Below are 27985 nucleotides of genomic sequence, written 5' to 3' on the forward strand. Positions count from 1 at the left end.
AATGATGTTTGGAGGAGAGAATGCCTTGCAGAGTTGGCAATGTCTTCTTCGATCGGGGGGAGAGAGAAGGAAAGAGAGAGAGAGGTGCAGACTGTTCGGCAGTTAAGCTGCTTCTATCCGATTACCTAATATCTGTCTTCTCCTCAGCATTTTGTGCATTTGCTCTGTTTGTTTTGTTCTGTTTGCTTTGTTCTGTTTGCTTTCTTAATTGCAGCTCTTTTCGAGCGCTCTTCTCTGAGTGTGCAACTCAGTTCGATGAGATCAGCTCTCTCGTAGTTTCAGATTTTTTTTTTCGGTATTGAGAAAGAGAGAAAGAGAGAAAGAGAGAAGAGGAAAGGCAGAAGGAAGAACAAGAGGAAGGAACCATGCCTCTGGTTCGGCGTCAAGTGAGGAATGAGTATGGTTTAGGTACTCCGGAGCTCTACAAAGCTGCGAACAAAGACGATCCAAAGGCTATTCTTGATGGAGTCGCAGTTTCCGGGCTTGTTGGGATCTTGCGGCAGCTTGGCGATCTGGCTGAGTGAGTTTATTTGCCCGTTTATTTAATTTTCTTTTATTTGCTTATCCCTTTACTCAATTTTCCTGAATTTCAACTCTTTTTTTATTGGCAATGTGAGAGATAAGAAAGGAATTAATTGAAATCGAGATTAAATTTTAGTTTAAGTCATTGTCGAGATTATCTTCGAAACTCTGCCGCCGGCTGATTTTGGTCGTAGTTTGTTTTCTAACCTTTACTAATAAAGTGAGCAGCGTGTTTTACTGAGCCTTTTTTCTCTCTGTGGAATACCATATCCTTATTTAGAACTCTTTGCTTTAAATTTTCTCTTTGGTTTTGGATAATTAATAGATGGGGATGAATTATTTTCTGAATGTGAATATAGTAGTGTGGTTGTGAATGCAATACTATTTAGGCTCAATGTGGACCATGCAACAGATGGAGTTCTCTTCATATGTTCCAACGAAGATAATAAATTAAACTGGAAGAGCTTATAGATCTACTCTCTCGAACTAGTGTGTAGAAACCATCCTATACTATAAAGTTTTGGGGTTAAGTTCGGAAGTTTGTATGTTTGGGGTATTTGTACTCCGTTCCTTGTGTTGTTGTTACTGGTTTATCAATTCCTGTTAAACTTACTCAATGAGAGCTTTTACCGTGCGTATTGTGTTTAGCTAAGGAGTGGTCTGGGGAAAGATACATGGCCTCTTACTCCCCTTTTGTCAGCTCATTGGATACATTAAGAAGCTTTCCTTACTGATAATTTTAGGTGCCTTGTTGATCATGAATTCTCAGTTCTTTAGCTAAAGTATAGGGCTTCCAATACAACAACATTTAATGTTCCCTTCTTGTGGGTCCTTCTTCCAATCAGTTACGTCAAGAGGGACTTTTACGTATATTCTAAACATGGAGTGGCAAACTCATGACAAATTAACAAAAATTAAAAGGATCCTAAAAAAATCTACATGCTTAGGTTTTTCAAGGCACTTGCCAAGAATATCCTTTTTTTTTTTTCTTTGAAGCTGAATTACCATAGGCTATTAGAGGCCATGTCAAAAATGATAGAACTGGGATGCGGAGCATCAGAGCAGCCTCCTCATATTGGTTATTGGCCTTTTTATGTTTTTTCCATGCTACCTTTGCAGAGGGAAGGTCAGTACCCTCTCCACTGTACCTGTAGTTTGGGTTGGATATACTGTGAAAGTTTACCACTGCAAATAGCAGTAGTCAGAAAATTGTGAAACTATGTAAATAGAACCACTGGTAGAAATTGTTAGAAAATATAACTGACTTGAATAATGTTATATGGGAGGCATTTTTTTATTAAATTTGCATTTGTGGACATTCAACTTCGAGTCATCTGGATCCATATTCATGAGGGTTTGGAAAAAGTTTTAGTGCTGGATGCAAACCTGACACAACCTCCTCCTTTATCTGGACTTGGGACTGGCAGTGTAAGACAAACTCACACTGGCGGAGTTTTGACTTCCAACTTAAAGTAATCATACCATTGTTTCAAACGTCTTTAGTCTTTTGACATTTTGTTTGGTATATATACATTTGTGGATTATCTGTTGTACACTGTGATTATAGTTACTAAAACAACATCTTGGATGTGTTTGTAGATTTGCAGGCGAGGTTTTTCATGGCCTACAGGAGCAAGTAATGGCTACTGCATCTAGAAGTCATAAGATAATGGTTCGAGTACAACACATAGAAGCAGCACTTCCTCCACTAGAGAAATCTGTTATGACCCAAAAAAGTCATATACATTTTGCTTACACAACTGGTTTGCCTCATATCTCTTGTTTATCATCATAATTCTTACATTTTTAGAACTTTTTGACTGTCATGGTTTTATATTTCTTCATATCTTCGTAGCCATTTTATATTGAATTTCTATGTATTTCTTTGGTGGTAACCCAATGATCACTTTCTATTTGTTTTGGAGAAGAAATCCAAAGATTGTTATTTAGTGATTTTCTGTAAATTATGGACCTTGTAGCTGTTGATTTAAGCAGGGTAAAATTCCTTTCATTTTGTTGTGTATTTTGCTTTCTTTCATGGGTCCAAATGTGAATACGTTTAGGGAGCTTAACTGGTTTATGGAAAATAAGTATTCTTGTTGCAGGTCTTCCTAGCTTGATTATTTTCATATCTTTGTACCAATCAAATCTTATTTAGATAAAATGCCTCTTATATTTACATGCATACATATTAATATTTGCCTACAAAAAGGCACTTGTTCAGGGATAATGGTTCACATGTGGTATTAATGTGTTTTACAAGGGAGCCATTCCTGGGTTTGGTGGCTTTGTTTTTGTGGTGTTATAGTGGTGAACACCCCCTCAATAAACAAGAAAATATGTTCTGAAACAAATAGAATCAGCCATGGCTTACTCAGTGTTTTGAAAATGAGAAGTCAACTGGTCCCTGGAGCTTGAGATACAAAGCACAAGATAAGGTGTGCAGCTGAACAAAGCTCCACTTTTGAAAAAAGAAAATGAAAGAAAAACTTAGGGGTGTTCACCAATATGTATGACTTTGATTTTCAAAACAAAAAACATCACCAAAATCATATTATGTGGCAATTGCTTCTGTTTTGAAAAACAAAATCATACATATTGGTAAGAACCCCATCAATAAACAAAAATATGTTCTGAAACAAATAAAATATTTACAAAAGCCTGTAAGCTCAATTAGTTATTGTGTTATTAACATGAAGGCTGTAACCTTGTATTTTTTACATAAGCTAATCTGTTTTAAACTCTAAGCATCATAGTTGAGGTGCACTCTACAATATAGAAAAATTACATATTCAACATCAAAGTCAAGGTTAATTCATCAAAATATCGCAACAAGCTAGGTGAGGCTCACCCTATAAAATGAACATCACATGTGATTGTGTGTACCTTGTAAAATGGCAAGCCTACTTCATTGTACATAAGCTATACAGTTTTATCATTTCTTTAGGGTTTTTTGGGGCTTGAATGAACGATCCTGGGTTCAATAGTTGACATGTGTTGAAGTTCGGCTTGCCCTAGAAGTCTGTTTTGTTTGTTAGCTGAAAAGTAAAGTAAACAGCAAGAAGGAAGAGAGGAAAGAAGAAGGAAGAAAGAGGAAGAACAAGAGAAAAGGTCTGGTTCGAATTAGGAAAAAGTCAACCTTAGTTTCGGACAGACCTGTTATTATATTATTAATATAATTGGAAAAGACATAAGTGCCCTTATTTAAGTAAGAGCACTCGAATTAACATAATAGTACACATCAGCATTCTCAACAGGTACAAAGACCGAAATACCCCTTCACTAACACTCCCCCTCAAGCTGGTGGGTATATATCATATAATCCCAGCTTGTTACATATGTAGTCCACTCTCCCCTGACTCAAACCTTTTGTAAACAAGTCTGCCCACTGGTTTCCTGTATTAACATATGCAGTCTCTATCACTCCATTCAGCACCTTCTCTCTCACAAAATGCCGGTCATCTTCGATGTGCTTTGTTCTTTCGTGAAACACCGGATTGGAAGAGATATGAACCGCTGCCTGATTGTCACAATAGAGCTTCATTGGAGTACTGATGTCATATCCTATCTCCTGTAGAAGGTTCCTTAGCCACACTAATTCAGAAGCAGTATGTGCCATGGCCCTATATTCTGCTTCTGCATTGCTTCTTGCCACAACCGTTTACTTCTTACTCTTCCACATTACCAGGTTACCCCCCAGAAAGGTGCAATAGCCTGTGGTAAACTGTCTATCAGACATAGAACCTGCCCAATCAGCATCGGTGTATCCTTCTACTTCCAGTTTTCCGCCACTTTTGTATAGCAAACCACGGCCAGGAGCTCCTTTCAAATACTTCACAATCCTTAGCACTACATTCCAATGTGGGACCAAAGGTTTCTGCATGAACTGACTCACCACACTAACCACAAGTGAAATATCTAGCCGAGTAATGGTTAGGTAGTTTAGTTTGCCTACAAGTCGTCGGTATCTGCCAGAGTCTTCAAATACATCACCTATTATCACTACTCGACCTTGTATTTGTTTCCATAGGTGTCTCAGTCGGTTTAGTACCCAACAAACCTGTTTCTTCCAATAAATCAAGCACATATTTCCTCTGACACAAATTAATGCCATGCTTAGATCTTGCTACCTCTATGCCCAAAAAGTATTTCAATTTGCTAAGGTCCTTTGTCTGTAAGTGTTCCTGTAGGAATGCCTTCAATCTGTCAATGCCCATTTTATCATTCCTAGTCACAACGATATCATCTACATACACCACCAGTAGTATTTTGATTGTCGGAGAATCTTGACTGAAGACAAAGTGATCAACTTGGCACTGTTTCTTACCATACTTCTTGACCACCTCACTGAACCTACCAAACCATGCTCGAGGGGACTATTTAAGTCCATATATAGCCTTCTTAAGTCTGCATACCTTACCATCCTCCCCCTGAGCAACAAACCCTGGTGGTTGCTCCATGTAGACCTCCTTGAGCAAATCACCATGCAAAAAGGCATTTTTGATATCTAGCTGATATAGAGTCCAATCATACATAGCTACAAGGGAGATGACAACACGAACTGACCCTATCTTAGCAACCAGGGAGAATGCCTCTGTGTAGTCAATGCCGTAGGTTTGGGAGTACCCTTTTGCAACCAGTCGTGCCTTCAGGCGCTCAACACCACCATCTGGCAAGTACTTAACGGTATACACCCACTTACAACCGACAGCCTGCTTCCTAGGAAGAGTGGTAAGGTCCCAAGTGTGATTATGATGGAGGGTAGAGAGCTCTTCTTCCATAGCACGGCACCACTCTGGAGAGGTAAGGGCTGCCTGGACATCCTTAGGAACAACCACTGAGGATAACAAAGAGATGAACTGGCGATGGGAGGCGGAGAGGTGAATAAGGGAAACAAAATTGGAAATAGGGTGAAGGGTGCAGGTGCGTTTACCTTTCCATAAGGCAATAGGAAGATCAAAGTAAGAGGCTGGTGTCGGATCTGGAGCTGGATCTGTCGACGGTGATGAAGCTGGAGGAGTCGCAGCCGGTACACGTGGGCGACGTGTATACACGTGACGGATAGGTGGATGGTCAATGGACGGTGGCACCAGAGGCAAGGACGTAGGCACGACTAGAACCAGAGGAGGAGGATCAGCCACAGGAAGGGGAAGAGGAGGAGGTGATGTGGAGGAAGCAGCATCACGGACCCCACGAAGAACGGAATAGACTCGAAGAAAGTAACATCAACACATACCAAGGAACGACGAGAACTGGGATGGTAACACTTGTACCCTTTCTGAGTCCGGGAATAGACAAGGAAGATACACTTAAGGGATCGTGCATCTAACTTGTCAGTCCCGAGACCCAGATTATGGACGAAGCAGACACACCCAAATACCCGAGGAGGAAGCGGAAATGGAGACATGTTGGGGAACAAGACACCAAAAAGAGAATGACCATCAAGAGTAGACGTGGGCATCCGATTAATTAAGAAACAAGAGGTGAGCATTGCATCACTCCAAAAGGGTTTGGGAACATTCATGTGGTGCATGAGTGAGCGTATCGTTTCTACAAGATGTCGGTTCTTTCTTTTAGCAACCCCATTTTGTTGTGGGGTGTAGGTACATGAAGTTTGGTGTATAATGCCATGTTGGTCCAAGTATTATTGAAAAGATGAAGACAAGTATTCACAGCCATTATCAGAACGGAAAATTTTGATGTGAATGCCAAATTGATTGCGGATCTCAGCATAAAATTTATGGAAGATGGCAAATAATTCACTTCTTTCTTTCATTAAATAGAGCCACGTCATTCTTGAAAAGTCATCAACAAAAATAACAAAATAGTTGTATCCATTATATGACATCACTTTATAAGGACCCCAAACATCTGAATGAATTAAAGAAAAATGACTCGACACACGGTTATCAACCCAAGAACTAAAGGGACCACGGTGTTGTTTCCCAAATTGACACGACTCACAATTTAGAACAGAAAGTTGACTCAATGAAGGGACCAAGGACTTCAGCACTTTCAGCAAAGGATGACCAAATCTACAATGCCACTGGAGAGGAGAAATAGATAACTGAAGGGCCATTGACGTTCTTCCACCACCATCAAGATAATACAATCCACCGGCTTCATGCCCTCCACCAATCTTCATCCCTGTCTTCAGATCCTGAAAAACACACATAGAGGGGTAAAATGTAATGGAGCAATTAAGGTACTTGGTTAGCTTACTAATAGACATAAGATTAAATAGAAGCTTAGGTACATATAAAACAGAGGATAGGGATACAGGGTCTAGGTCAACATTACCAACACCACGAATAGATGATGTGGGGCCATTAACAAGGGTAATAACTTGTAATGTCAAGCAATGAGTGAGAGATGAAAACACACCTGGAGTTCCTGTCATGTGATCGGGGGCTCCAGAGTCAATAATCCAGGGGTTGGGTGTGGATGCCAAACAAGCCATACCTGAATGTGCAAAGGTAGCTGTGTTCTACTGCGACGTGGATTGAACAAACCTTTCATACTCATCACGAGGAACACTCACCATCTCCTTGCCTGGACCATCTGAAGAGGTAGAAGGCATCTGGTCAGCTGACCGGTTCTCCTGTCTAAAGCTGGAACTGGTGTCACTAGTCATGGCATGGTTGGCCCACGTTGAGGGTGGACCACGTAAGTCATAACAGTAGTTAATAGTATGTCCATCCAAACCACAATGAGTACACCTCCGTGGACCCGAGCCACATCCTCTACCACGAGCTCCCCTTGAATCTCTGCCTCCAGTACGACCACCACCACGGATATGTGTAGATCCACCGCTACCACTCCGGCCATACATTGGACCACTACTGCCACCACGGCCAAGCTGGGTTCCTCGAGCCCCACTTCTGCCACCTTGACCTCTTGACACTGCAAATGCTGATTTATTTGAGATGTTAGAGTTTTCCATAGAACCAATGGAAGTCCTCCAAAGACAAGCAAACACCTCCTCTAAAGATGGAAGGGCTCGTACTGGTTCATACTAGTTCATACTCAGACTTCAGCCCCACCAGAAACCGAGTCACATCAAGCTGCTCTCTCTGCTACTGTTGAACCTTGACATCAGAAGTGAGAGGATGATAGACTTTTAACTCATTACGGATATTTCTCATACTGGCATAGTACTCCTCAAGGCTCTGATTTCCCTGTTGCAGATTGAAGTATTCCTGATACAGTTGATATACCCTAGTCGTATTATCCTGACCAGAATACAATTTCTTAGCATGACCCCACACCTCTTTGGTTGTGTCAAGTAACATGAAGTTCACATTGATTCTGGGTTCCATACTGTTCCACAACCATGTGATGATCTATGCGTCTTCGTACTCCTGAGAATTAGTGGGGGGTTTCTCCTCTCTTATGTGCTTTACCTTCTTCTTCGCCTTCAGAAAAACCACTACAGACTTGGCCCAAGGGACATAATTCTCTCCATTCAGTTTAATGGAGGTCATTTGGACATTCAGGTAGTCAGTAGATATCATCACACTAGGTTTACTATCACTGTTATCTGCCATTGCCGAATTCCCTTATCATTGAATCCTGAGCACTACACACTGCACACTGCACACAAACACTTCACCGAAATCTGCACACTGATTTCAGCAATAATAAAGGCCGAAAGCTGTACTAGTAACACCACAAACCCTACTCTACAGCTATCGGAAGTTTCACCATTAAGTAAACACTACTTCCCTTCGAATCACACACAAACCAGCATAAACCCTAGCATACTGCAATTTGAAAACCCATCATATGATCTGTACCACACCTCTCATGTGTTCTATAATAGAAATTATGCATAAAAAAAAAAACTCCTTACCTCATCGCCTGAAGGCCAACCACACGAAGGAATGAAACACCACTGCACCACACGCACCAGCCCTACATTAATTAGGGGAGGGCTTAGAAACCACAGCAACCAATCACCAACGACACCACCGGAGGCATAGAAACCTCCAAGGGAAGAGGGCGATCACTCATTTTCAGCCCTTTTCTCAGTCTCCAACCAACGGCTGAGAAATCCAAGAGAAACCCTAGTTCGAATGCGTAGAAAACAGAATTCTAGCAAGTCTGATTTGTTTAATGTGGCTTTGATACCATGTTAAAGTTCGGCCAGCCCTAGAAGTCTGTTTTGTTTGTTAGCTGAAAAGTAAAGTAAACAACAAGAAGGAAGAGAGGAAAGAAGGAAGAAAGAGGAAGAAGAAGAGAAAAGGTCTGGTTCGAATTAGGAAAAAGTCAACCCTAGTTTCGGCCAGACCTGTTATTATATTATTAATATAATTGGAAAAGACATAAGTGCCCTTATTTAAGTAAGAGGCACTCGAACTAACATAATAGTACACATCAGCATTCTCAATAGGTACAAAGACCGAAATACCCCTTCACTAACAACATGCTTTGCCATAAGATGTCATTTGGTTTGAGTTCAAGAAGGCAGTTGGAAAGCTGTTATTTGTGTGATGTTTTACTATGTGGGCAGGGGGAGCAGATGAATAGGGGCATTTTAACAGGAAATATTCTTCTTCTTGTTAACTATTAGGAAATTGGCTTCTAACTAGTATAGGACTTTCCTAAATGGGTGGAGTGTCCATTTCAGGCACACATTAGATTCCAAGAGCCCTTGGACTTTTTAGGGATACTTGCACATATTGTTGTTTTATTCTTTAACTCGTTTGACATAAATGAACAGCTGAAGTTCCACCTTTTCCTATAGAATGTTCCTACATGGAACAGATAAAGTTCTATAATTACTTGTGTGCTTTTCTATGGGTATATAATCTTACAATACAATTCAATTGATAAAAAAAAAAAAAAAAATCTTACAATACAATTTACAAGATAATTATTTTTTTCCTTTTCCCTTTTCTTTTTCCATGGAAAGCATGTATTATGTACCAAAGGGAATGCAAACATGAGAGGATGTACAAGACTGCATAAAATATAGACAGACATTCCTAAACTAGCACAGGAACTACATGTACAGGGAGATGCTGCAAACCCTGCTGTATGGAAAAGCTCTACCTGTTCCAGTCTTAACCAGCACATGCTTGGCATAATCTCTTTGACAGATACATTATGTAAGCCTTGCCCCAACCATCTAATGACATTTGTGAACCTCCATATCTTCCATAGGCCTGCTGAAGGCCCCAAAGAATATTCCCATCAGCTTTGATGAGAACATTATCTATGCCTGTTTGTGCTAAGATTCCTAATAGAGATGCCATTAGGTTGTTTCTTAACTTTCTTCTATTGTATATATATATAAAATACATTTTACCAAATTAATCCTTTTCATATCACCAAGTCAGACTCTTGGTTGCACATGACATTCCAATTTCCAACCTTCGTGTCAGTATCTATGTAGCAAAGCTAGGTTTCAATGTTTCTATCCTGATTGGTGAAGGCCTCACCAATTCCAGCACACCAGGAGTTCCAAGGAATATTATTTTGCTAGTGATTCCCTTGTCAATCCTTGGTGTGACAGAATTAGTAGGGGCTTCATCAATGAGGATGAATACATGGCTATCTATGCAGAATTGGTAGGGGCCTCATCAATTCCAGCATACCAGAATCGGTAGTTCCACAAGGCATAGATGGCTTTCCTTGTAGCCACTGAAAAATGGAGCAAAAGAACTGATTGAGGGTTGTAGTGGTTTGTACTCATTCAACTTGGTTCCTAGGAGTGCCAATACATTAGCAGACTCTTTGGCAAGAGCTGGGGTGGGAAGAGAATCTCTTGAATGGGGTTGCCCTGGACCGGGCTGTAACTGTTGAAAGTTTTTTCTTTTCTCCTTGCTACTTGTTAAACTTCTGTTGATAGAAGCTGTTTGTACTCTTTGGGCAGCTACATTACTGTTTTTGCAGCTGGTTTTTGCTCCTGTTTAATGAATTGATCTGTCATAAAAAAAAATGATAACCTATCTTTCCATGCCGGCACAAATTAAATGGATTCCTACAGATACGGCATTGAACAGAAAAAGAAAGGCAGAATAGGATTCATGTAGCCAACCCATATGGATGGGGCAAGTTTTAGACGATGGCAATGACGATGATGATGATGATGGGGGGCTTGGGGGCTGTGGGGTTGCAGGATGCATGGATTCATAGAATTGGTCACTGTTAGCTTCTGTTAGATGCTTGCAATTGTTTTTCTGGTTTACAATTCCTTGTAATTGATCTAGGTGCTTTTGATTGTTCAACACTGAAGGTGGAACGAATTGAATGGAACATGTAAGCAATATTGATCACTGTTAGGTTCTAATAGGTACTTGTAACTGCTTTTCTGGTTCTCAGTTCTGTGTGTTAGTGTAGGGGTATTTCTGTCTTTATACTTATATTAAGGTTGCTGATCTGTAATGTTACGTTAGAACCAGTGCTCCTTACTTAAATAAGGGCACATATGTCTTTTCCACTATTTTTAATAATAAAAGCACATGCCTGGCCGAATGGGAGTAGGGGTTTTTGACTTCCAGTTTGAACCAGACTTTTCTCCTTTTCTCTCTCTCTCTCTCTCTCTCTCTCTCTCTCTCTCTTTCTTCCACCTTTCTACCTCTTTCTATGTGACTGATCTCAGACAAACAGAACTCCAAGGCAGGCCGAATCATAACATGGTATCAAAGCTAAACTAAGCAACTCGAATCTGCCTAGATTTCTGTCTGCCTAGATTTTTGTTCTCTACGCACCCAATCTAGGGTTTTCTCTTGTATTTCCTGCTATCAAGTGGAGATAAGGGAAAGGGCTGAAAAGGAGTGATCACCCTCTTCCCTTGGAGGTTTCTATGCCTCAGTTGTGTCTTATGTGGTCGGTTGCTGTGGTTTCTAAGAAGCCCTCCCCTAACCGATGAAGAGAAGAGGGCCGATCTGCGTGGTGCAGTGGCTGTCTTGTGTGGATTGATTTTCTGCTCGTGTGGTTGTTCTTCCAGTGATAAGGTAAGAGATTTCTATGCATGTTTTCTGTAATGAATCAAATAGGAAGTACACTTCAGATCATATGCTGGGATTTCAGACAGTAGCGTGCTAGGGTTTATGCTGTTTTTTGTGTGATTCAAAGGAAGAGTTGTGATCATATAGTGGTGAGATTTTAGGTAGCCATAGGAGTGGGGTCTGTGGTGTAAAGAGTACAATTCTCAGCAATAAAAAAAAAGTGCTGAAATCAGTGTGACTACTGTGATCTAGTCAAGTGCAGTGTGCAGAATTCAGTGATAATAGAATTCAACAAGTGTGCAGAATCAGTGATAACAGAATGGGAGATAACAGTGATAGTAAACCTAATGTGATGGTGCCTACTGACTAGCTGAACGTTCAAATGACATCCATTAAACTGAATGGAGAGAATTATGCACCTTGGGCTAAATCTGTCGAAGTCTTTCTGAAGGCAAAGAAAAAGGTAAAACACATAAGAGAGGAGAAACCCTCAACTGACTCTCACGAGTATGAAGACTGGGAGCAAGAGGATGCACAGGTTATCACGTGGTTATGAAATAGTATGGAACCCAGGATTAGTATAAATTTCATGTTTCTTGACACTGCCAAAGATGTGCGGGACCATGCTAAAAAATTGTATTCGGGTCAAGACAATACAACTAGAGTGTATCAGCTGTATCAGGAATATTTAATTTGCAATAGGGCAATCAGAGTCTTGAGGAGTACCATGCCAATATGAGAAACATCCATAATGAGTTGAATGTTTATCACCCTCTCACTTCTGATGTCAAAATTCAACAACAACAGAGACAACAACTTGATGTGACTCAATTTTTGGTGGGACTGAAATCTAAATATGAACCAGTACGGGCTCAGATACTAGGAGGGTCAGCTCTCCCTTCCTTAGAAGATGTATTTGCTCGATTCCGGAGGACTTCTATTGGATCTACTGAGAACTCTAATATCTTAGATAGATCGGCCTTTGTTGTGTCGAGAGGCCATGGTGGTAGTAGTGGTCCTGTGCATGGCCGAAGTGACGGTGGTGGGCCTACTTATAACCGTGGTGGTGGTCGTACTGGAGGTAGAGATTTAGGGGGAGCCCGTGGTAGAGGACGTGGCTCGGGTCCGAGGAGGTGTACTCATTGTGGTATGGATAGACATACCATTAACTATTGCTATGATCTACATGGTCCACCCTCAACCTGGGCCAATCATGCCATGACTAGTGACACCAGTTCCAGTTTTAGACAGGAGAATCATTCATCTGATCAGATACCTCCTATACCCACAGATGGTCCCGTGAAGGAGATGGCGAGTGTTCCTCGTGATGAGTATGAGAGGTTTATCCAGTCTACGTCACAGCAGAACACGGCTACTTTCGCACACTCAGGTATAGCTTGTTTGGCATCCACACCCAATCCCTGGATCATTGACTCTGGAGCCTCCGATCACATGACTGGAACTCCAGGTGTGTTTTTTTCCCTCTCTCATTGCTCAACATCACAATCTGTCACCCTTGCTAATGGTTCCACATCCTCAATCTGTGGTATTGGTAATGTTGACCTAGACCCTGTATCCCTATCCTCAGTTTTGTATCTTCCTAAATTGCCTTTTAATCTTATGTCTGTTAGTAAGCTGACCAAGTCACTTAATTGTTCCATTACCTTTTATCCTTCTATGTGTGTTTTTCAAGATTTCAAGACGGGGATGAAGATTGGTGGAGGGCATGAAGCTGGTGGACTGTATTACCTTGATGGTGGTGGAAGAACTTCAACAACTCTCCCGTCATCTCTTTCTCCACTCCAGTGGCATTGTCGATTTGGTCATCCGTCGCTGAAAGTTTTCAAGTCTTTGGTTCCATCTTTGAGTCAACTTTCTGTTTTGGACTGTGAGTCGTGTCAGTTTGGGAAACATCATCGTGTTTCCTTTAGTCCTAGGGTTGATAACCGTGTATCGAGTCATTTTTCTTTGATTCACGCCGATGTTTGGGGTCGTTATAAAGTGATGTCGTATAATGGATATAGATATTTTATCATTTTTGTAGATGATTTTTCAAGGATGACGTGGCTCTATCTAATGAAAGAAAGAAGTGAATTGTTTACCATCTTTTAGAAATTTTATGTTGAGATTCGTAATCAGTTTGGTATTCACATTAAATTTTTTTCGTTCTGATAATGGCCGTGAATATTTATCTTCATCATTTCAAGAGTACTTGGACCAAAATGGCATTATACATCAGACCTCATGTACCTACACCGCACAACAAAATGGGGTGGCTGAGAGAGAATCACCATCTCTTGGAAACAACACGATCCCTCATGCATCACATGAATGTTCCTAAACCCTTTTGGAGTGATGTGGTGCTTACCTCTTGCTTTCTGATTAATCGGATGCCCACGTCCATCCTTGATGGTCATTCTCCGTTTACGGTCTTGTTTCCCACCTTGTCTCCGTTTCCTCTTTCTCCTCGAGTATTTGGGTGTGTCTGTTTCGTTCATAATCTGGGCCTTGGGAACGACAAGTTCAACGCCCGTTCTCTTAAGTGCATCTTCCTTGGCTATTCTCAGACCCAGAAAGGGTATAAGTGTTACCATCCTAGTTCTCGACGGTCCTTTGTGTGTGCCGATGTCACCTTCTTTGAGTCTACTCCGTTCTTTTTGGGGTTCGGTGATGCTTCTTCCTCCTCATCACCTCCTCCTCTTCCACTTCTAGTTGCCGATCCCCTTCCCCTTGTTCCAGCCGTGACCAAGTCCTTGCCTCCAGTGCCACCACCTGCTAAACGCCCACCTATCCGTCAAGTGTATACACATCAGCCACGTGTACCGGCTAATACTCCTCCGGCTACATCACCGTCGACAGATTCGGCTCCAGATCCGAAGCCAGTATCTGATCTTGATCTTCCCATTGCCATGCGGAAAGGTAAACACACTTGCACCCTTCATTCTATTTCTCATCATGTTTCACTTACTCACCTTTCTGCCTTCCATTGCCAGTTTGTCACTTTGTTATCATCAGTTGTTGTTCCTAAGGATGTCCAGGAAGCTCTTGCATCTCTAGGGTGGTGCCTTGCGATGGAAGAAAACTTTCAGCCCTTCATCATAATCATACTTGGGACCTCATCGTTCTTCCTCCTGGGAAGCAGGCTGTCGGTTGTAGATGGGTTTATACAGTTAAGTATTTGCCTGATGGTAGTGTTGAATGCCCGAAAGCGCGATTGGTTGCAAAAGGGTACTCCCAAACCTATGGTATTGACTACACAGAGACCTTCTCACCAGTTGCTAAGATAGGGTCAGTTCGTGTTGTGATCTCTCTTGCTGCTATGTATGATTGGCCGCTATATCAGTTTGATATCAAGAATGCCTTTTTGCATGGTGACTTACTCGAGGAGGTCTACATGGAGCAACCTTCAGGGTTTGTTGCTCAGGGGGAGGATGGTAAGGTATGCAGACTAAAGAAGGTTATATATGGGCTTAAACAGTCTCCTCGAGCATGGTTTGGTAGATTTAGTGAGGTGGTAAAGAAGTTTGGTATGAAGCAGTGCCAAGTTGATCATTCGGTATTCAGTCATGACTCTCCGAGAGGAAAAATACTGTTGGTGGTGTATGTAGATGATATTGTTATTACCAGGAATGATAACATGGGCATTGACAGGCTGAAGACTTATCTACAGGATCATTTTCAGACAAAGGATCTTGGTAAACTGAAATATTTCTTGGGGATAGAGGTAGCAAGATCTAAGTATGGTATTAATTTGTGCCAAAGGAAATATGTGCTTGATTTGCTGGAAGAAACAGGCTTGTTGGGTGCTAAACCAACTGAAACACCTATGGAAACAAATACTAGGCTAAGCAGTGATATGGGTGAAGTGTTTGAAGACCCTGGCAGATACTGACGACTTGTAGGTAAACTGAACTCCCTAACCATTACTCGGCCAGACATTTCATTTGCGGTTAGTGTGGTAAGTCAATTCATGCAGAAACCTCTGGTTCCTCATTGGAATGCAGTTCTGAGAATTGTGAGGTATTTAAAAGGGGCCCCGGGTCGTGGTTTGATATACAGAAGTGGCGGAAAGCTTGAGATAGAAGGGTATTCTGATATTGACTGGGCCGGTTCTATGTCTGATTGGCGGTCTACCACAAGCTATTGCACTTTTCTGGGGTGTAACCTGGTGACATGGAAAAGTAAGAAGCAAACAGTCGTGGCAAAAAGTAGTGCAAAAGCAGAATATAGAGCTATGGCACATACTGCTTGTGAATTAGTGTGGATAAGGAACCTTCTGAAAGCTGAACTACTTTAGCAGAAGTAGCAGAAAAGAGGAGAAGAAGAAGAGATGCTGGAATGTCGAACTATACCTGCCAGTCGACCATGCTATTATTTATATTTGAATGTAGTATAGGATACAAGAAATTAATAGAATGCCCCTGATTAGTGATGGGACACCCAGTTAACTTAAAACATTAAACAGGCTTAGGCCCATTAACACAGGCCCAGTTACAGGATAACTTAGCTTGAGGGGGAGTGTTAGAATGTTAGAATGATGTCTCTTTGTATGTCCCTGAACTTTGTTGTTGACAGTCCTTTAGTCAATACATCTGCAATTTGCATCTCTGATGGAGTATAAGGCACATAGAGTTCTTCTGAAACAATTCTCTCTCTGACAAAGTGTCGATTAATTTCAATATGTTTTGTCATGTCATGCTGCACGGGGTTGTTGGCAATGTTGATAGCAGCTTTATTATCACAATACAGCCTGAGAGGACCCCCGGCCTTAATACCAAGCTCATTAAGAAGAGTTCTGAGCCATAAGAGTTCAACAACCCCGTGTGCCATAGCTCGGTATTCTGCTTCTGCACTTGATCTAGCCACAACATTCTGTTTCTTACTGCGCCATGTGACCAGGTTTCTTCCCAAGAATGTACAATAACTTGAGGTTGATTTTCTGTCTCCAACAGACCCAGTCCAATCAACATCAGTGTAGGCTTCAATTTCAAGTCTGTTGTTTTTCCTGAATAGAATTCCTTTCCCTGGGCAAGTCTTCAAGTATTTGAGAATTCCTTCCACTGCTCTCATATGAGGGATTTTCGGTGAGTGCATGAATTGACTGACAACATGCACTGCATAGGCAATGTCTGGACGAGTAAGGGATAAGTATATTCGTTTTTCTACCAATTTTTGGTACCTCTCTTTATCACAGTATTCCTCACCCATTGATTCTTGTTGTCCATGGTTCGGTTCTATTGGAGTGTTTGCTGGCCTACACCCCATCATGCTTGTTTCCTCTAGGAGATCTAGCACGTATTTTCGCTGACATATGTAGATTCCTTCTCTTGTTTTAGCAACTTCAATCCCAAGAAAATATATCAGATTTCCCAGGTCTTTGATCTCAAATTCTGAAGCTAAGAACTCCTTCAGCCTCTTCATCTCTTCCACGTCATTTCCAGTAATCACCATATCATCCACATAAACAATGAGAGCCGTAAGTTTGTCATCCTGTCTCCTTGTAAACAATGTATGATCTGCACTGCTCTGAGTGTACCCCACTTTCTTCATGACCATACAAAGTTTCTCAAACCATGCCTGGGGAGACTGCTTCAAACCATATAATGCTTTCCTTAGTTTACACACCTTTCCAACATCATAGCCAGGTGGAGGTTCCATGAATACCTCTTCATGAAGATCACCATTTAGGAAGGCATTCTTCATATCCTGCTGATGGAGTTCCCAAGAGAAATTTGCTGCTAGTGACAGTAGAACCCTGATTGTGTTGAGCTTTGCTACTGGAGCAAAGGTTTCCTTGTAGTCAATTCCTTCCTTTTGTGTAAATCCCTTTGCCACAAGTCTGGCCTTGTACCTCTCGATTGACCCATCTTCTCTGTGCTTTACTGTGAATACCCATTTGTACCCAACAATGCCTTTCCCCTTTGGCAGGTCCACCAATTCCCACGTTCTTGCTTTCATTAGGGCTTTCATCACTTCATTCATGGCTTTTTTCCACCTTGGATCAGACGCCGCCTCTGAGTACCTAGAAGGGACACATATAGAGGAAAGAGCAGACACAAAGGAGTGATAGGCAGAAGATAAGTGTGAGTAAGAAACATAATCAGCTATGGGATGTCAGGTGTTTCAAGAATGAACAGGCTTACAGAAAGCAATAGGAAGATCCAAATCCGAAGTGAGTGAGTCAGAATTACCTTGGATTGCAGAGACAGATTGATCTGAGTTCAACTGGTTGCAATCATGAGGTTGAGGGCCCTTCTTCCTTCTGTTGTATGTAAATATCTCTTTCTCTTGCCTACTGGAACCTTCAGGAGCATCTGTTGTATCAGAAGAAGTGACTGGCACAATGGGAGCCTCACTAGGTTGACCCGGAATGTCACAGCTAGGAGTAGTGGAAGGTGATGAAAGGGGAACAAAAAAGAAGGGAGAATGAGAATCCTCTTCCAACCCACTAGTCTCCCCCTGAAGAGGATTCTGAGAAGACTGGAAATAGTGTTGAGACTCAAAAAGGACTACATCTCTGGTGACATTTTTTCTTGGAGACAGAATCATAACACTTATACCCCTTTTGTGTAGGAGAGTACCCCAAAAAATATTCCCTTCGTAGCCTTGGGATCCAGCTTGGTTTTCTTTGGATCCTTCACATGTATGAAGCATGTACAGCCAAAAACCCGTGGAGGAAGGGGAAATTCTGGAAGAGTGGGACACAAAACAGAGAAAGGAGTCTTCATACCCAATACCTTAGATGGCATCCGATTTATCAGGTATGATGCAGTGAGTATAGCTTGAGACCAATATTGCTTGGGCACTTTGTGTTGGAAAAGTAGGGCTCGAGCTGTCTCCAATAGGTGCCTGTTCTTGCGCTCAACAACCCCATTTTGCTAAGGGGTGTAAGCACATGATGATTGGTGTAACATGCCTGCATCTTCCATGAATGAGTTCAGGGATCTTTCAAAGTATTCAGCTACATTGTCCGACCGGAATTGCTTAATCTTCTTCTCAAATTGTGTTTCAATCATCTTGCAAAAAATCATGGTTATCCGTGGAACTTCATCACGCCCTTTTAACAGATAAATCCAAGTGCACCGAGAATAATGGTCAATAAAACTGATAAAGTAACGGAAGCCATCAATGGAAACAATGGGTGAAGGTCCCCAAACATCAAAATGAACCAAATCAGAAGGAGCTCGAATTTCATTACTAGAAATTGTATACATTGTTCTACATTGCTTTGACATCTGACACACATCACAAATTAAACTTTGACTTGGAATTCCATTACATAATTCGGGAAACAACATTGCTAAAGAAGAGAAAGACACATGACCTAGCCTAGCATGCCATAGGTGCAACCTAGCTATTGACTCCACACTATCCGGACTAGTAGTAGAAGAAGCTTGTAGGGTTGAGCTGATGTCTGCATCAAAATAGTAGAGGCCCCCATACTCATGACCACTCCCAATCGTTCTCCTCGTCAATCTGTCTTGGAAAACACAATGAGAGGGAAAAAAAGTTATATTGCAGTTCAAATTTTTTGTAAGCTTTGAAACAGGCAACATATTTGAGGTAAGACTAGGAACATGTAGGACAGATTTAAGAGAGAGATCCTTGCTTAGGTCAACCACCCCCTTTCTAGAGATGGTGGAGAGACCCATCAGCCACTCTCATCTTATCCTGGCCAGACAACAAATGATATGAAGAGAATAAGGAGGACATATGTGTCATATGGTCAGTGGCTCCGGAATCAATCACCCAAGAGGTAGAGTTAATGAAACTAGTTGCACTAAATGCAGAGGTTGTACTTGATTTGGCAAGAGAGGTGGAAGCTAAAGGATTATCTTCAGACGGGCTAATGTCCGGCTGAGAACCTCTACCTCACTAGCTGTGAAGCCCAAAGTACTTGGTTCAGAGGAGTCGGCAGCCTGCCCTGTAGAGGAAGAAGACACTATCGGAGTACTCTGTGAGTTGTCACTACTGTTGTTGGTGGCAAGATTCCCACTTGTTGTATGACCCTTATGTTGCCTTTTGTCCTTTCTCAAAGCAGTTGGCTTCAGATGAGGATACAAGACCCAACATTTCTCCTTTGTGTGTTTCTCACCACCACAATGGGTACACTTGAGGGACTTCTTGTCTGGATATCTATTTCCCTTAGTGTAGACTAGGGCTGAATGTTCTCCAGATAGTCCAGTTGACTGTGTCTGGGAGTCAACTTGCATCTCCCTTCTGACTTCTTCATTCCTCACCAGGTAATAGACATGGTGAAGCTCCGGTAATTCAGGTCTCCCTAGAATTTGTGACCTTATACCCTCATATACTAGGTCTAGGCCAGCCAGAAACTTGAAGGCTCTGCTCTCTTCAATTTGCTTATCATGTCTCTCCTTGTCCCTGGCATTTTCCCAATCTAATATCAAGTGATGGTCAAGTTCTTCCCAAAGACCTTCCAGAGTTGCAAAGTATGTTGCAGCTATCATATCACCTTGCCTTAAGGCAACAATGTCTTGATTCAATCTGTAGATTATAGCATTGTTTTTCTTCTGTCCATAGGTCTTAGACACCTTTTCCCAAATCTTGGCTGCTGTAAGAAAGTGATGAACAATCCTGGCAACCCGATGAGTCATAGAGGCAAGCAACCAGGACATAATTGTGGCATTCTCCTTGTGCCACACAGCATAGTCTGCACTGCCAACATCAGGTTCCTTCTTGCTTCCATGTAGGTAGCCTGTGAGGTCACGGGAAGTAATAAACAACATTGCAGAAACGGACCACTCCCTGAAGTTGTATTCATCCAGTAGCACACTTGTAATTTGCAGGCTGTACAGATTAGGGTTTTCCAGATTTGAAGACCTTGACGTAGTTCTGTTATCCCTAGAATAAACATCTCCGGCTATTGAAGACATCTTGACTGCAGCCTCTGTGTAGATGGCACTGATTTAAGACTAGCTGAAGCAGTTCTGAAAGTTCTGAAGGTTCTGAAGCAGTTCTGAAAGTTCTGAAGGTTCTGAAGCAGTTCTGAAAGTTCTGAACCAGTTCTGGTGCAGGTTTTGATTAGCTGAAGTGACCTAAGCAGGCCCTGACAGCTCGCAACATAGTTTCGGACTTGCCGAGGCTGTCACAGTTCTGATGCAGTTCAGTTACAGCCACAAATGAGGTGTTTTGGGCTGGTAACCGACCTGTGCTATGCAGACTCCACTTGAACTTCGAGTACTGCAACTGTAAAGAGATTTCCCCTCCTTATGGCCAACACTAGGACTGCTGAAATCAGTCCTCAACTAGGTTTGTTCTATACAGACCTCTCTAACTAATAGAAACTAGTAGGACATCAGCTTCTGGGTCTTACCTCCCTTGTGTCCTACAACCAAGGGAAACCCTAGGTTGAACCTTGTGTTGTTCTCCTGAAACCCTAGGCTTTCACAGCAGCAACTCAGATAAAAAAAAAGAAGAAAGACAGCAAGAGAGAGGAGATGGCGTCGGCTGTAACCAGGAAGGTGCTCAATGCTCTGATACCATGAAAGCTGAACTACTGTGGCAGAAGTAGCAGAAAAGAGGAGAAGAAGAAGAGATGCTGGAATGTTGAACTATACTTGCCAGTCGACCATGCTATTATTTATATTTGAATGTAGTACAAGATACAAGAAATTACTGGAATGCCCCTGATTAGTGATGGGACACCCAGTTAACTTAAAACATTAAACAGGCTTAGGCCCAGTTACAGGATAACTTAAACTTAACTATGGGCTAATAAGAACTCTTATCAGCCGAACACACATACAAAGAGACATCATTCCAACATTTTAACACCTTCTACATGAGATAGGGTACAACATCAATACTCCAATGAAGCTCTATTGTGACAATCAGGCTGCAGTTCATATTTCTTCTAATCCGGTGTTTCATGAAAGAACCAAGCACATTGAGGTTGACTGTCACTTTGTGAGGGAGAAAGTGCTGAATGGAGTGCTAGACACCACATACGTCAATACAGGAAACCAGTCGGTAGACTTATTTACAAAAGGGTTGAGTCGGGGAAGAGTGGACTACATATGTAACAAGCTAGGATTGTATGATATATACTCACCAGCTTGAGGGGGAGTGTTAGTGTAGGGGTATTTCTGTCTTTATACTTATATTAAGGTTGCTGCTCTGTAATGTTATGTTAGAACCAGTGCTCCTTACTTAAATAAGGGCACAAATGTCTTTTCCACTATTTTTAATAATAAAAGCACACGTCTGGCCGAGTGGGAGTAGGGGTTTATGACTTCCAGTTCGAACCAGACTTTTCTCCTTCTCTCTCTCTCTCTCTCTCTCTCTCTCTCTCTTTCTTCCACCTTTCTACCTCTTTCTACGTGACTGATCTCAGACAAACAGAACTCCAAGGCAGGCCGAATCATAACACTGTGTATTGAAATAAGTGCTTTTGGATAGTTCAATACTGAAGGTAAATTGTATGATTTAGTGTGTTTGTGTATGTATTTAACAAACAGCATGGCCCCCATGCTATAAAGTGATGCTGATATTAACCCATAAAAGGTTATATAAAGGAGTTTTGTATTTTTTGACTGATTCAAGGATTTTCTTATTCTCCACATTTCTAATATCCATCTACCAAGATTTCAAATTCTTAATGGAAAGCAGCTGTATTGTAGGTTTGGATTGGCATGCCAACATTCAAACTGAACAAAATCACCTTCTCAACAGTGACTTACCACAATTTATTTTGGATTCATATGAAGAATGCCGCGATCCACCACGTCTGCACTTCCTTGATAAGTATGTTTTTACAATTGAAAATTTTGGTTTTATCCCATCAAACAATGATATTAAAACACTTATTATTTGCTGTTGTAGGTTTGATGCTGGTGGTCCTGGAGCTTGTTTAAAAAGATATTCAGATCCATCATATTTTAAGAGAGCAATGTCTAACTCGGAATTAATGAATGCTGATAAATCCCAAAAAGATAAGAAGGCTCGCAAAAGCAAGGTATATATCTCTGTGATGAAGAAACACAACTTTATAATGATTAAATAATGTTATATTTCTTACTGGAGATTGACATAATAGATCTTGTAGACTTAAATTAGTTGGCATTATTGTGTAAATCAGGGTGTCTATTTGGCTGGCCCAAGTGCATATATTGTACTTTTGCAAGACAATGCTGGAATCTTAGCCTTTCGGGATGTCTTTTTGAATGAACATAATGGATTCTTTCCCAATAGTTAGTAATGTGCCAGGATTTTAACTTGTGAATCAAGTTTGTAAAATGCAGTATACATAATGGATTCTTAACCTTTCGCATGTGTTAAAATGACCTTGTACTGTCAGTTATAAAAAAATGACCTTGTACTGTGATGGTAAAATGTGTTGACAGAAAAAAGGGTCACGGCGGAGGAATGGAGACTTCCCACATACAGAGTTAATATCCCGTCGCAATGGAAGGTATTTCTGTATTCTTTTATCTTTTTACCTTTGAAATACAAACTAAATCTAGGTAAAATAAGAAAGTATTGGCATAGTATTTTAATAGTAGGTCTATATAAGATCTTGAATCATTTTACTGAAATAGTTGTTTGCATATTTTTTATAAAAAACTAATGAATTTATGCCCAATTATGCAGAACACAGTTTGCCCCTTCGAACATTTATGGGAAGAGCTCTGCTGCTAATGTTATCTCCAATTTTAATATGAGATCAACATCAGAGATTGGAAACCAATCTTTTGATTTAAGAACCAGGTCAGCTTATGCTGAATGTGTTTCCAATGGAAGTCCTTCCATGCAAACCAATGAACACAAGCACAGTGCATTGTCCTCTTCTAAGCTAAGGATGCAATCAAATGATGTCCATTCTTCTGTTGTTGATGAACAAGATGGAGTTTCAGATGATGATTTCCTACATGTGTCATTGCAAGGCCGAAGTGCCCCTAATTCATCTTCTGTTATGTGGTACGAAAAGACAGAAATAGTGGAGCCGACAGGTCAACCGCATGACCACATTGTTGATGATCAGCACGAAGCTTCAGAGTTACGGCCTATGAACTGTGACTTAAATAAATTGGCTAAGAGATCTGTTTCTCTTGAAAATCATGATGCAGATGGTGTCTCATCTGGTGATGAAAATATAATTGATGGAAATAGACCAGATGCTTCTTTTGGTAATGTTGATACAGACTTGTTCGGTATTGATACACAGGATGCAGGTTGTGTTGGGAACCAGCTTGATGAGATTGGAAGTGAGCCAGACAACTATGTGGATGCCCTTAACACTATGGAATCAGAAACTGATACTGATATAGAATGTCAGACCAAACGGGAAGTTGAGTTACCCACATCCAGTTCTAAAAATACAGAGATGGAATATGGAGCAGGTTTATTGTGTGAGATGACTAATAAAAGTTCAGATTCATATGATGTTGACTCTCATACTGCATCCTACTGTCCCCCTAACAAGCAACTGGACAAAAATTTTGCTGATATGGCTCCTAAAAAGGATATGACCTGTGTACAAACGCCCCATATATATACCATATCTTCTAATGCAAAGGTTTCAGAAGATACTGAGTCGTGTGAAAATATTAATTTTGTTAATGTTTCTAGAGTAAATGATTTTGAAGTTGCAAATGATCAATCTTCTCTGAGCACCAATATTCCCAATTCACAGGCTCCATCAAGTCATAAGATTATAGACAGCTCCAAGTCCAAAGAATCTCAAGCTGAAGTTTCTAGTGGACCTTCAATTCAGTTTTGGACAAATGGGGGCCTATTAGGACTTGAGCCATCAAAACCACCAGATTTTAGTATTTCAAACATTCCAAGTCAGAATCCCATATGTCCCACTGAGGATGAGTCACATGATCTTGCAAGTAACACTGTTAGGCACACATCCCAAATGGGTGGCTCTTTTAGCAAACTAGACACATTGATTAAGACTCCTGAACACAGAGAGAAGGATCCAAGCTCTGTGGGGGGAAATTATGTCTCACCGAATGCTAATAGCCTTACTGATCTTCATCCAAATCAAGTGGCAGGGGTAGGAAACAAATACCAAAAAACTGATTCATCTGAATGTCCCAGATCCTTCCATGATGATGATACTGTCAAGAGGAAGGATTCTTCAGAATTAGCTACAAAGACAGAATGTGCTGTCATGACTACTGGAGTGGAGTCGCCAGGTTCTTCTGAAGTCAAAGCCCCAACAGATGAAACTGGTAAAGAGAAGGTCAAGAATGCATCTGGTGTGTTTAGCCTTGGCAATAGATTACTTGTAAATGGTTTCCAAAGGAAAGAATCATCTGTCCATGGTGATACATCCAAACCTGCCCCCTCTTTGAAGACTGATGCAGTGAACTTTTCGGAACCTCCTTCCCATGAACAGAAGAAAGGACAACAAGGAGTTGCACATCCAATTTTTCCAAAAGGAATCACCAAAGAAAAGCATCATTCAGGATCCCCTGCAAACTCCCTTCCACCTTCACCACCACTTGAACATATGAAGATTTCTTTCCACCCTATGAATGGCTTTGAGACATCCAAGTTGAGACTGAAATTTCCTGATGGGTGTCGCTCTAATGAAAACATGAGAGATGTCATATTTGCTTCATTCCATCTGCTTCCAGAGCCTGATATTCCTCGAAGGGATACTTGTTCTGACTCTGACAATGACACATTTTGTCGATCATCTCCATATATGTCTGAGGATCTTAGCCCTCGATCTGAGTCAAACTCTGAGCAGTGGGGATCGGGTGAAACACGAGGAAGTATAGACCATAAGTTATGTGATGCCTTACATAGAGTATCATCTGCTGAATCCATATCAAGCTCCTCTCAACTGGAGGGAGCATCCCATGGAAATATTTATCCTGACTGTGAATTAAAAAACCTAGACACTGAAGATGCCATGAGGCCTTTTCATTCTGGTCCTTCACTTGATTTTCCAAGTTTTGATGCAGTAAGTCCTACAACAAATAAGCAAGAATTAAGGAGTGGTTCAGAACAAAAGGATCTCCCTGAAGCAAGGTCTCATAATTCTCAGGAACCAACACCACCACCACCTCCATTCCCTCCAGTGCGGTGTGTGATTAATTGCCACCTTGATGTGGTTGAAGCTAGGGAAGGACCTTCATCTGAGGCTATTGTACATCCAAATAATCTGGACATTGTGCAGTCAACCACTTCACAACCACTGTCTGCTCCACCAAAACCACCATCTGTTAAGGAGGCTACTGCATGCCCACCAAACAAAAAGGTGATAATTTTAGTTTATTGTCCTTGTTCAAGTTTCAGCATGAATGATATTTGTGTTTAGTTTTGATGCATTGTCTTGCATGCAGCAAGGCCAGCAGAAGTTGAATGGACGCAAGGAAGTTAATCAGGCTGGACATGTTAAAGAAGTGGATGAAAGGGAAGATTTACTGCATCAAATTAGAACTAAGGTCAATACATCTCTCTCTCTCTCTCTCTCTCTCTCTCTCTCTCTCTCTCTCTTTTCCTTGAGATACCTGGTTGTGGAAACAATTTGAGTGAAACGTACCATTTTCAATAAATGGGATAATGGGATACACTCATTTATTGAAAATTTTGAGACCTTGATTCTGAGATCAATAAGATTGGAAGGGGAGGCAAACCATGGACTTCAACAATAGAGGGGGAATCAAAGGTGGTTATTGAGTGGTTAAAAGGGGAAATGGCATGACTATGGAATCTTAGGAAGTGTTTTCAAATGTGTATGGTTTTGTTTTCTAAAACAAAAAAAAAAATGCCATATCATCCAAAACATGTATTATTTATGATGTGGCATATTTTGTTTTAGAAAACAAAAACCATACACATTGGCAAACACTCCCTTAGTCACCAGAATTGAGAAGCAAGCTTGTATACTCTCATATGGATTCCAAGATCTGTCAGCACACTTTCTGATTCCTTTGCTGAAGGAATAAATAGGTAAGCACCGGTATGGTGGGGAGTAGCCTTTGGGATGAAAAGAGCCATGTAGGGGAAGTCCAGTTCCTTATGGAACTAGGGAGAAGCATTGGACTGCCTTTGTTGTACATATCAAGAGATTATACTAATATCAATCAGCAAACAGCTTGGATGCTGGGCTAGCAAAACATGGGGCAGTAAGATGTCAGATGTTTTTGGCGCATGTCTCCCAAGAGGAGCTTATGATTAACAATCCTGGTAGTGATTATCTGAGACTAGCTACCCATATTACAGTCTACTATGTACATATACACATTTATCTTCATATTTAATAAAATCCTTTTACATTTACTGATAAAAACAATGGTGCAAATCCCTAATTATTAGTCAAAAAGAACACATTTTACCCCCTATGTATAACTTTTCTTTATCATCATAAACAGGGTTATCTTATGCTTTTTCAATGAGGATGTGCACGGATTATCAAGAAGGGGATAAGTCCAATTCAATCCCCATTTCTATAACCAAGTACAAAATATCTTCCAAGGGGTGGGCACATCAGTAGGATTCTATGGTTATTTAATGGTTTTTTGGATATCAGACATCCTTAACAAAGCCTCCCCCAAAGAAGATGATTGGTGCTCATGATTCTTCTGATACATTTAGGATATTTCATAGCTAGTATATTTGTCCTATAGACTATGTAATGTAGGGGAAAATGGTGATATTATGAGTGGTGAATAGAGTCAACTTATTATATGAGGTTCGAGAAGTTTTGTTCATGGACATAACATGGTCCACAGAAACAAGTTTTATTGCATTAGACTTGAACATGTTAGAAAGCCTTCTGGTTAAATCAGAAGTTATCCCTGTATACTGGCTAATTTTCTGTGTTGAGCCAGCAAATCAATATTTTTCAAGTTATGACAAAAACCCAATATGATCCAACCTACTGAAGTAATAGGACATAAGGAACTGATGCAGTTTGATATTTGATTTCTATGTTCTTACTCTTTTGGTTGAATTTCCAGTCATTCAACCTCAAGCGTACCACACCCAAGAAGCCAAACTTCTCATCCGGTCCCACTACCAATGTCAAAGTTGCTGCAATATTGGAGAAGGCAACTGCAATACGCCAGGTTCTTACCATCCTATTCTTTTTTTTTATGGTTAATTTATTCCCTATACTTGTCCCATATTTTGAAAGCACAATGCATCAGATTTTACAACAATGTTTAAAAAAATGCAGGCTGTGGGAAGTGATGAGGAAGGGGATGATGATTCCTGGAGTGACGATGACTGATTTTCTAGAGGGCTTGATTCATGTTATTCAAGCCATGTTAAGCCACCATTGTATCTTCCCACTTGATGTTATCAGGTGAAGCTGTGTTCTATATGTGCATATAATCTCAGTTCCTTTGTGTAATTAAAATTTAGGTTTCATAGTGTATTCTTTTACCTTTTCTCGTTGTATTAGGTTCAATGTATGTTATAAACAATGACTTAAGTTCTTGGATGACGGATTCATGAAGGATGTATGCTAATCTTCCCGGCAATTATTTCCGCATAATGCCTGAGAAAATGAGCAGGCTTTATTA

The 27985-nt window shown here is 40.9% G+C and overlaps 1 protein-coding gene across 1 annotated transcript; it reads left to right on the plus strand.

The window, feature by feature from the left end:
- Positions 1-10: 10 nt before the first annotated feature.
- On the plus strand, positions 11-27985 carry WAVE2 (SCAR family protein). The gene is made up of 9 exons (XM_088966640.1): positions 11-520; positions 2122-2285; positions 22118-22241; positions 22320-22452; positions 22841-22908; positions 23088-25713; positions 25799-25900; positions 27419-27526; positions 27637-27985. The coding sequence occupies exons 1-9, from the start codon at positions 366-368 to the stop codon at positions 27688-27690; spliced, it is 3534 nt and encodes a 1177-aa protein (XP_088822766.1). The 5' UTR covers positions 11-365; the 3' UTR covers positions 27691-27985.

Source organism: Nelumbo lutea, chromosome 1, assembly GCF_056320005.1.
Source record: "Nelumbo lutea isolate HS-2025 chromosome 1, American lotus-T2T, whole genome shotgun sequence".
NCBI lineage: Eukaryota > Viridiplantae > Streptophyta > Magnoliopsida > Proteales > Nelumbonaceae > Nelumbo > Nelumbo lutea.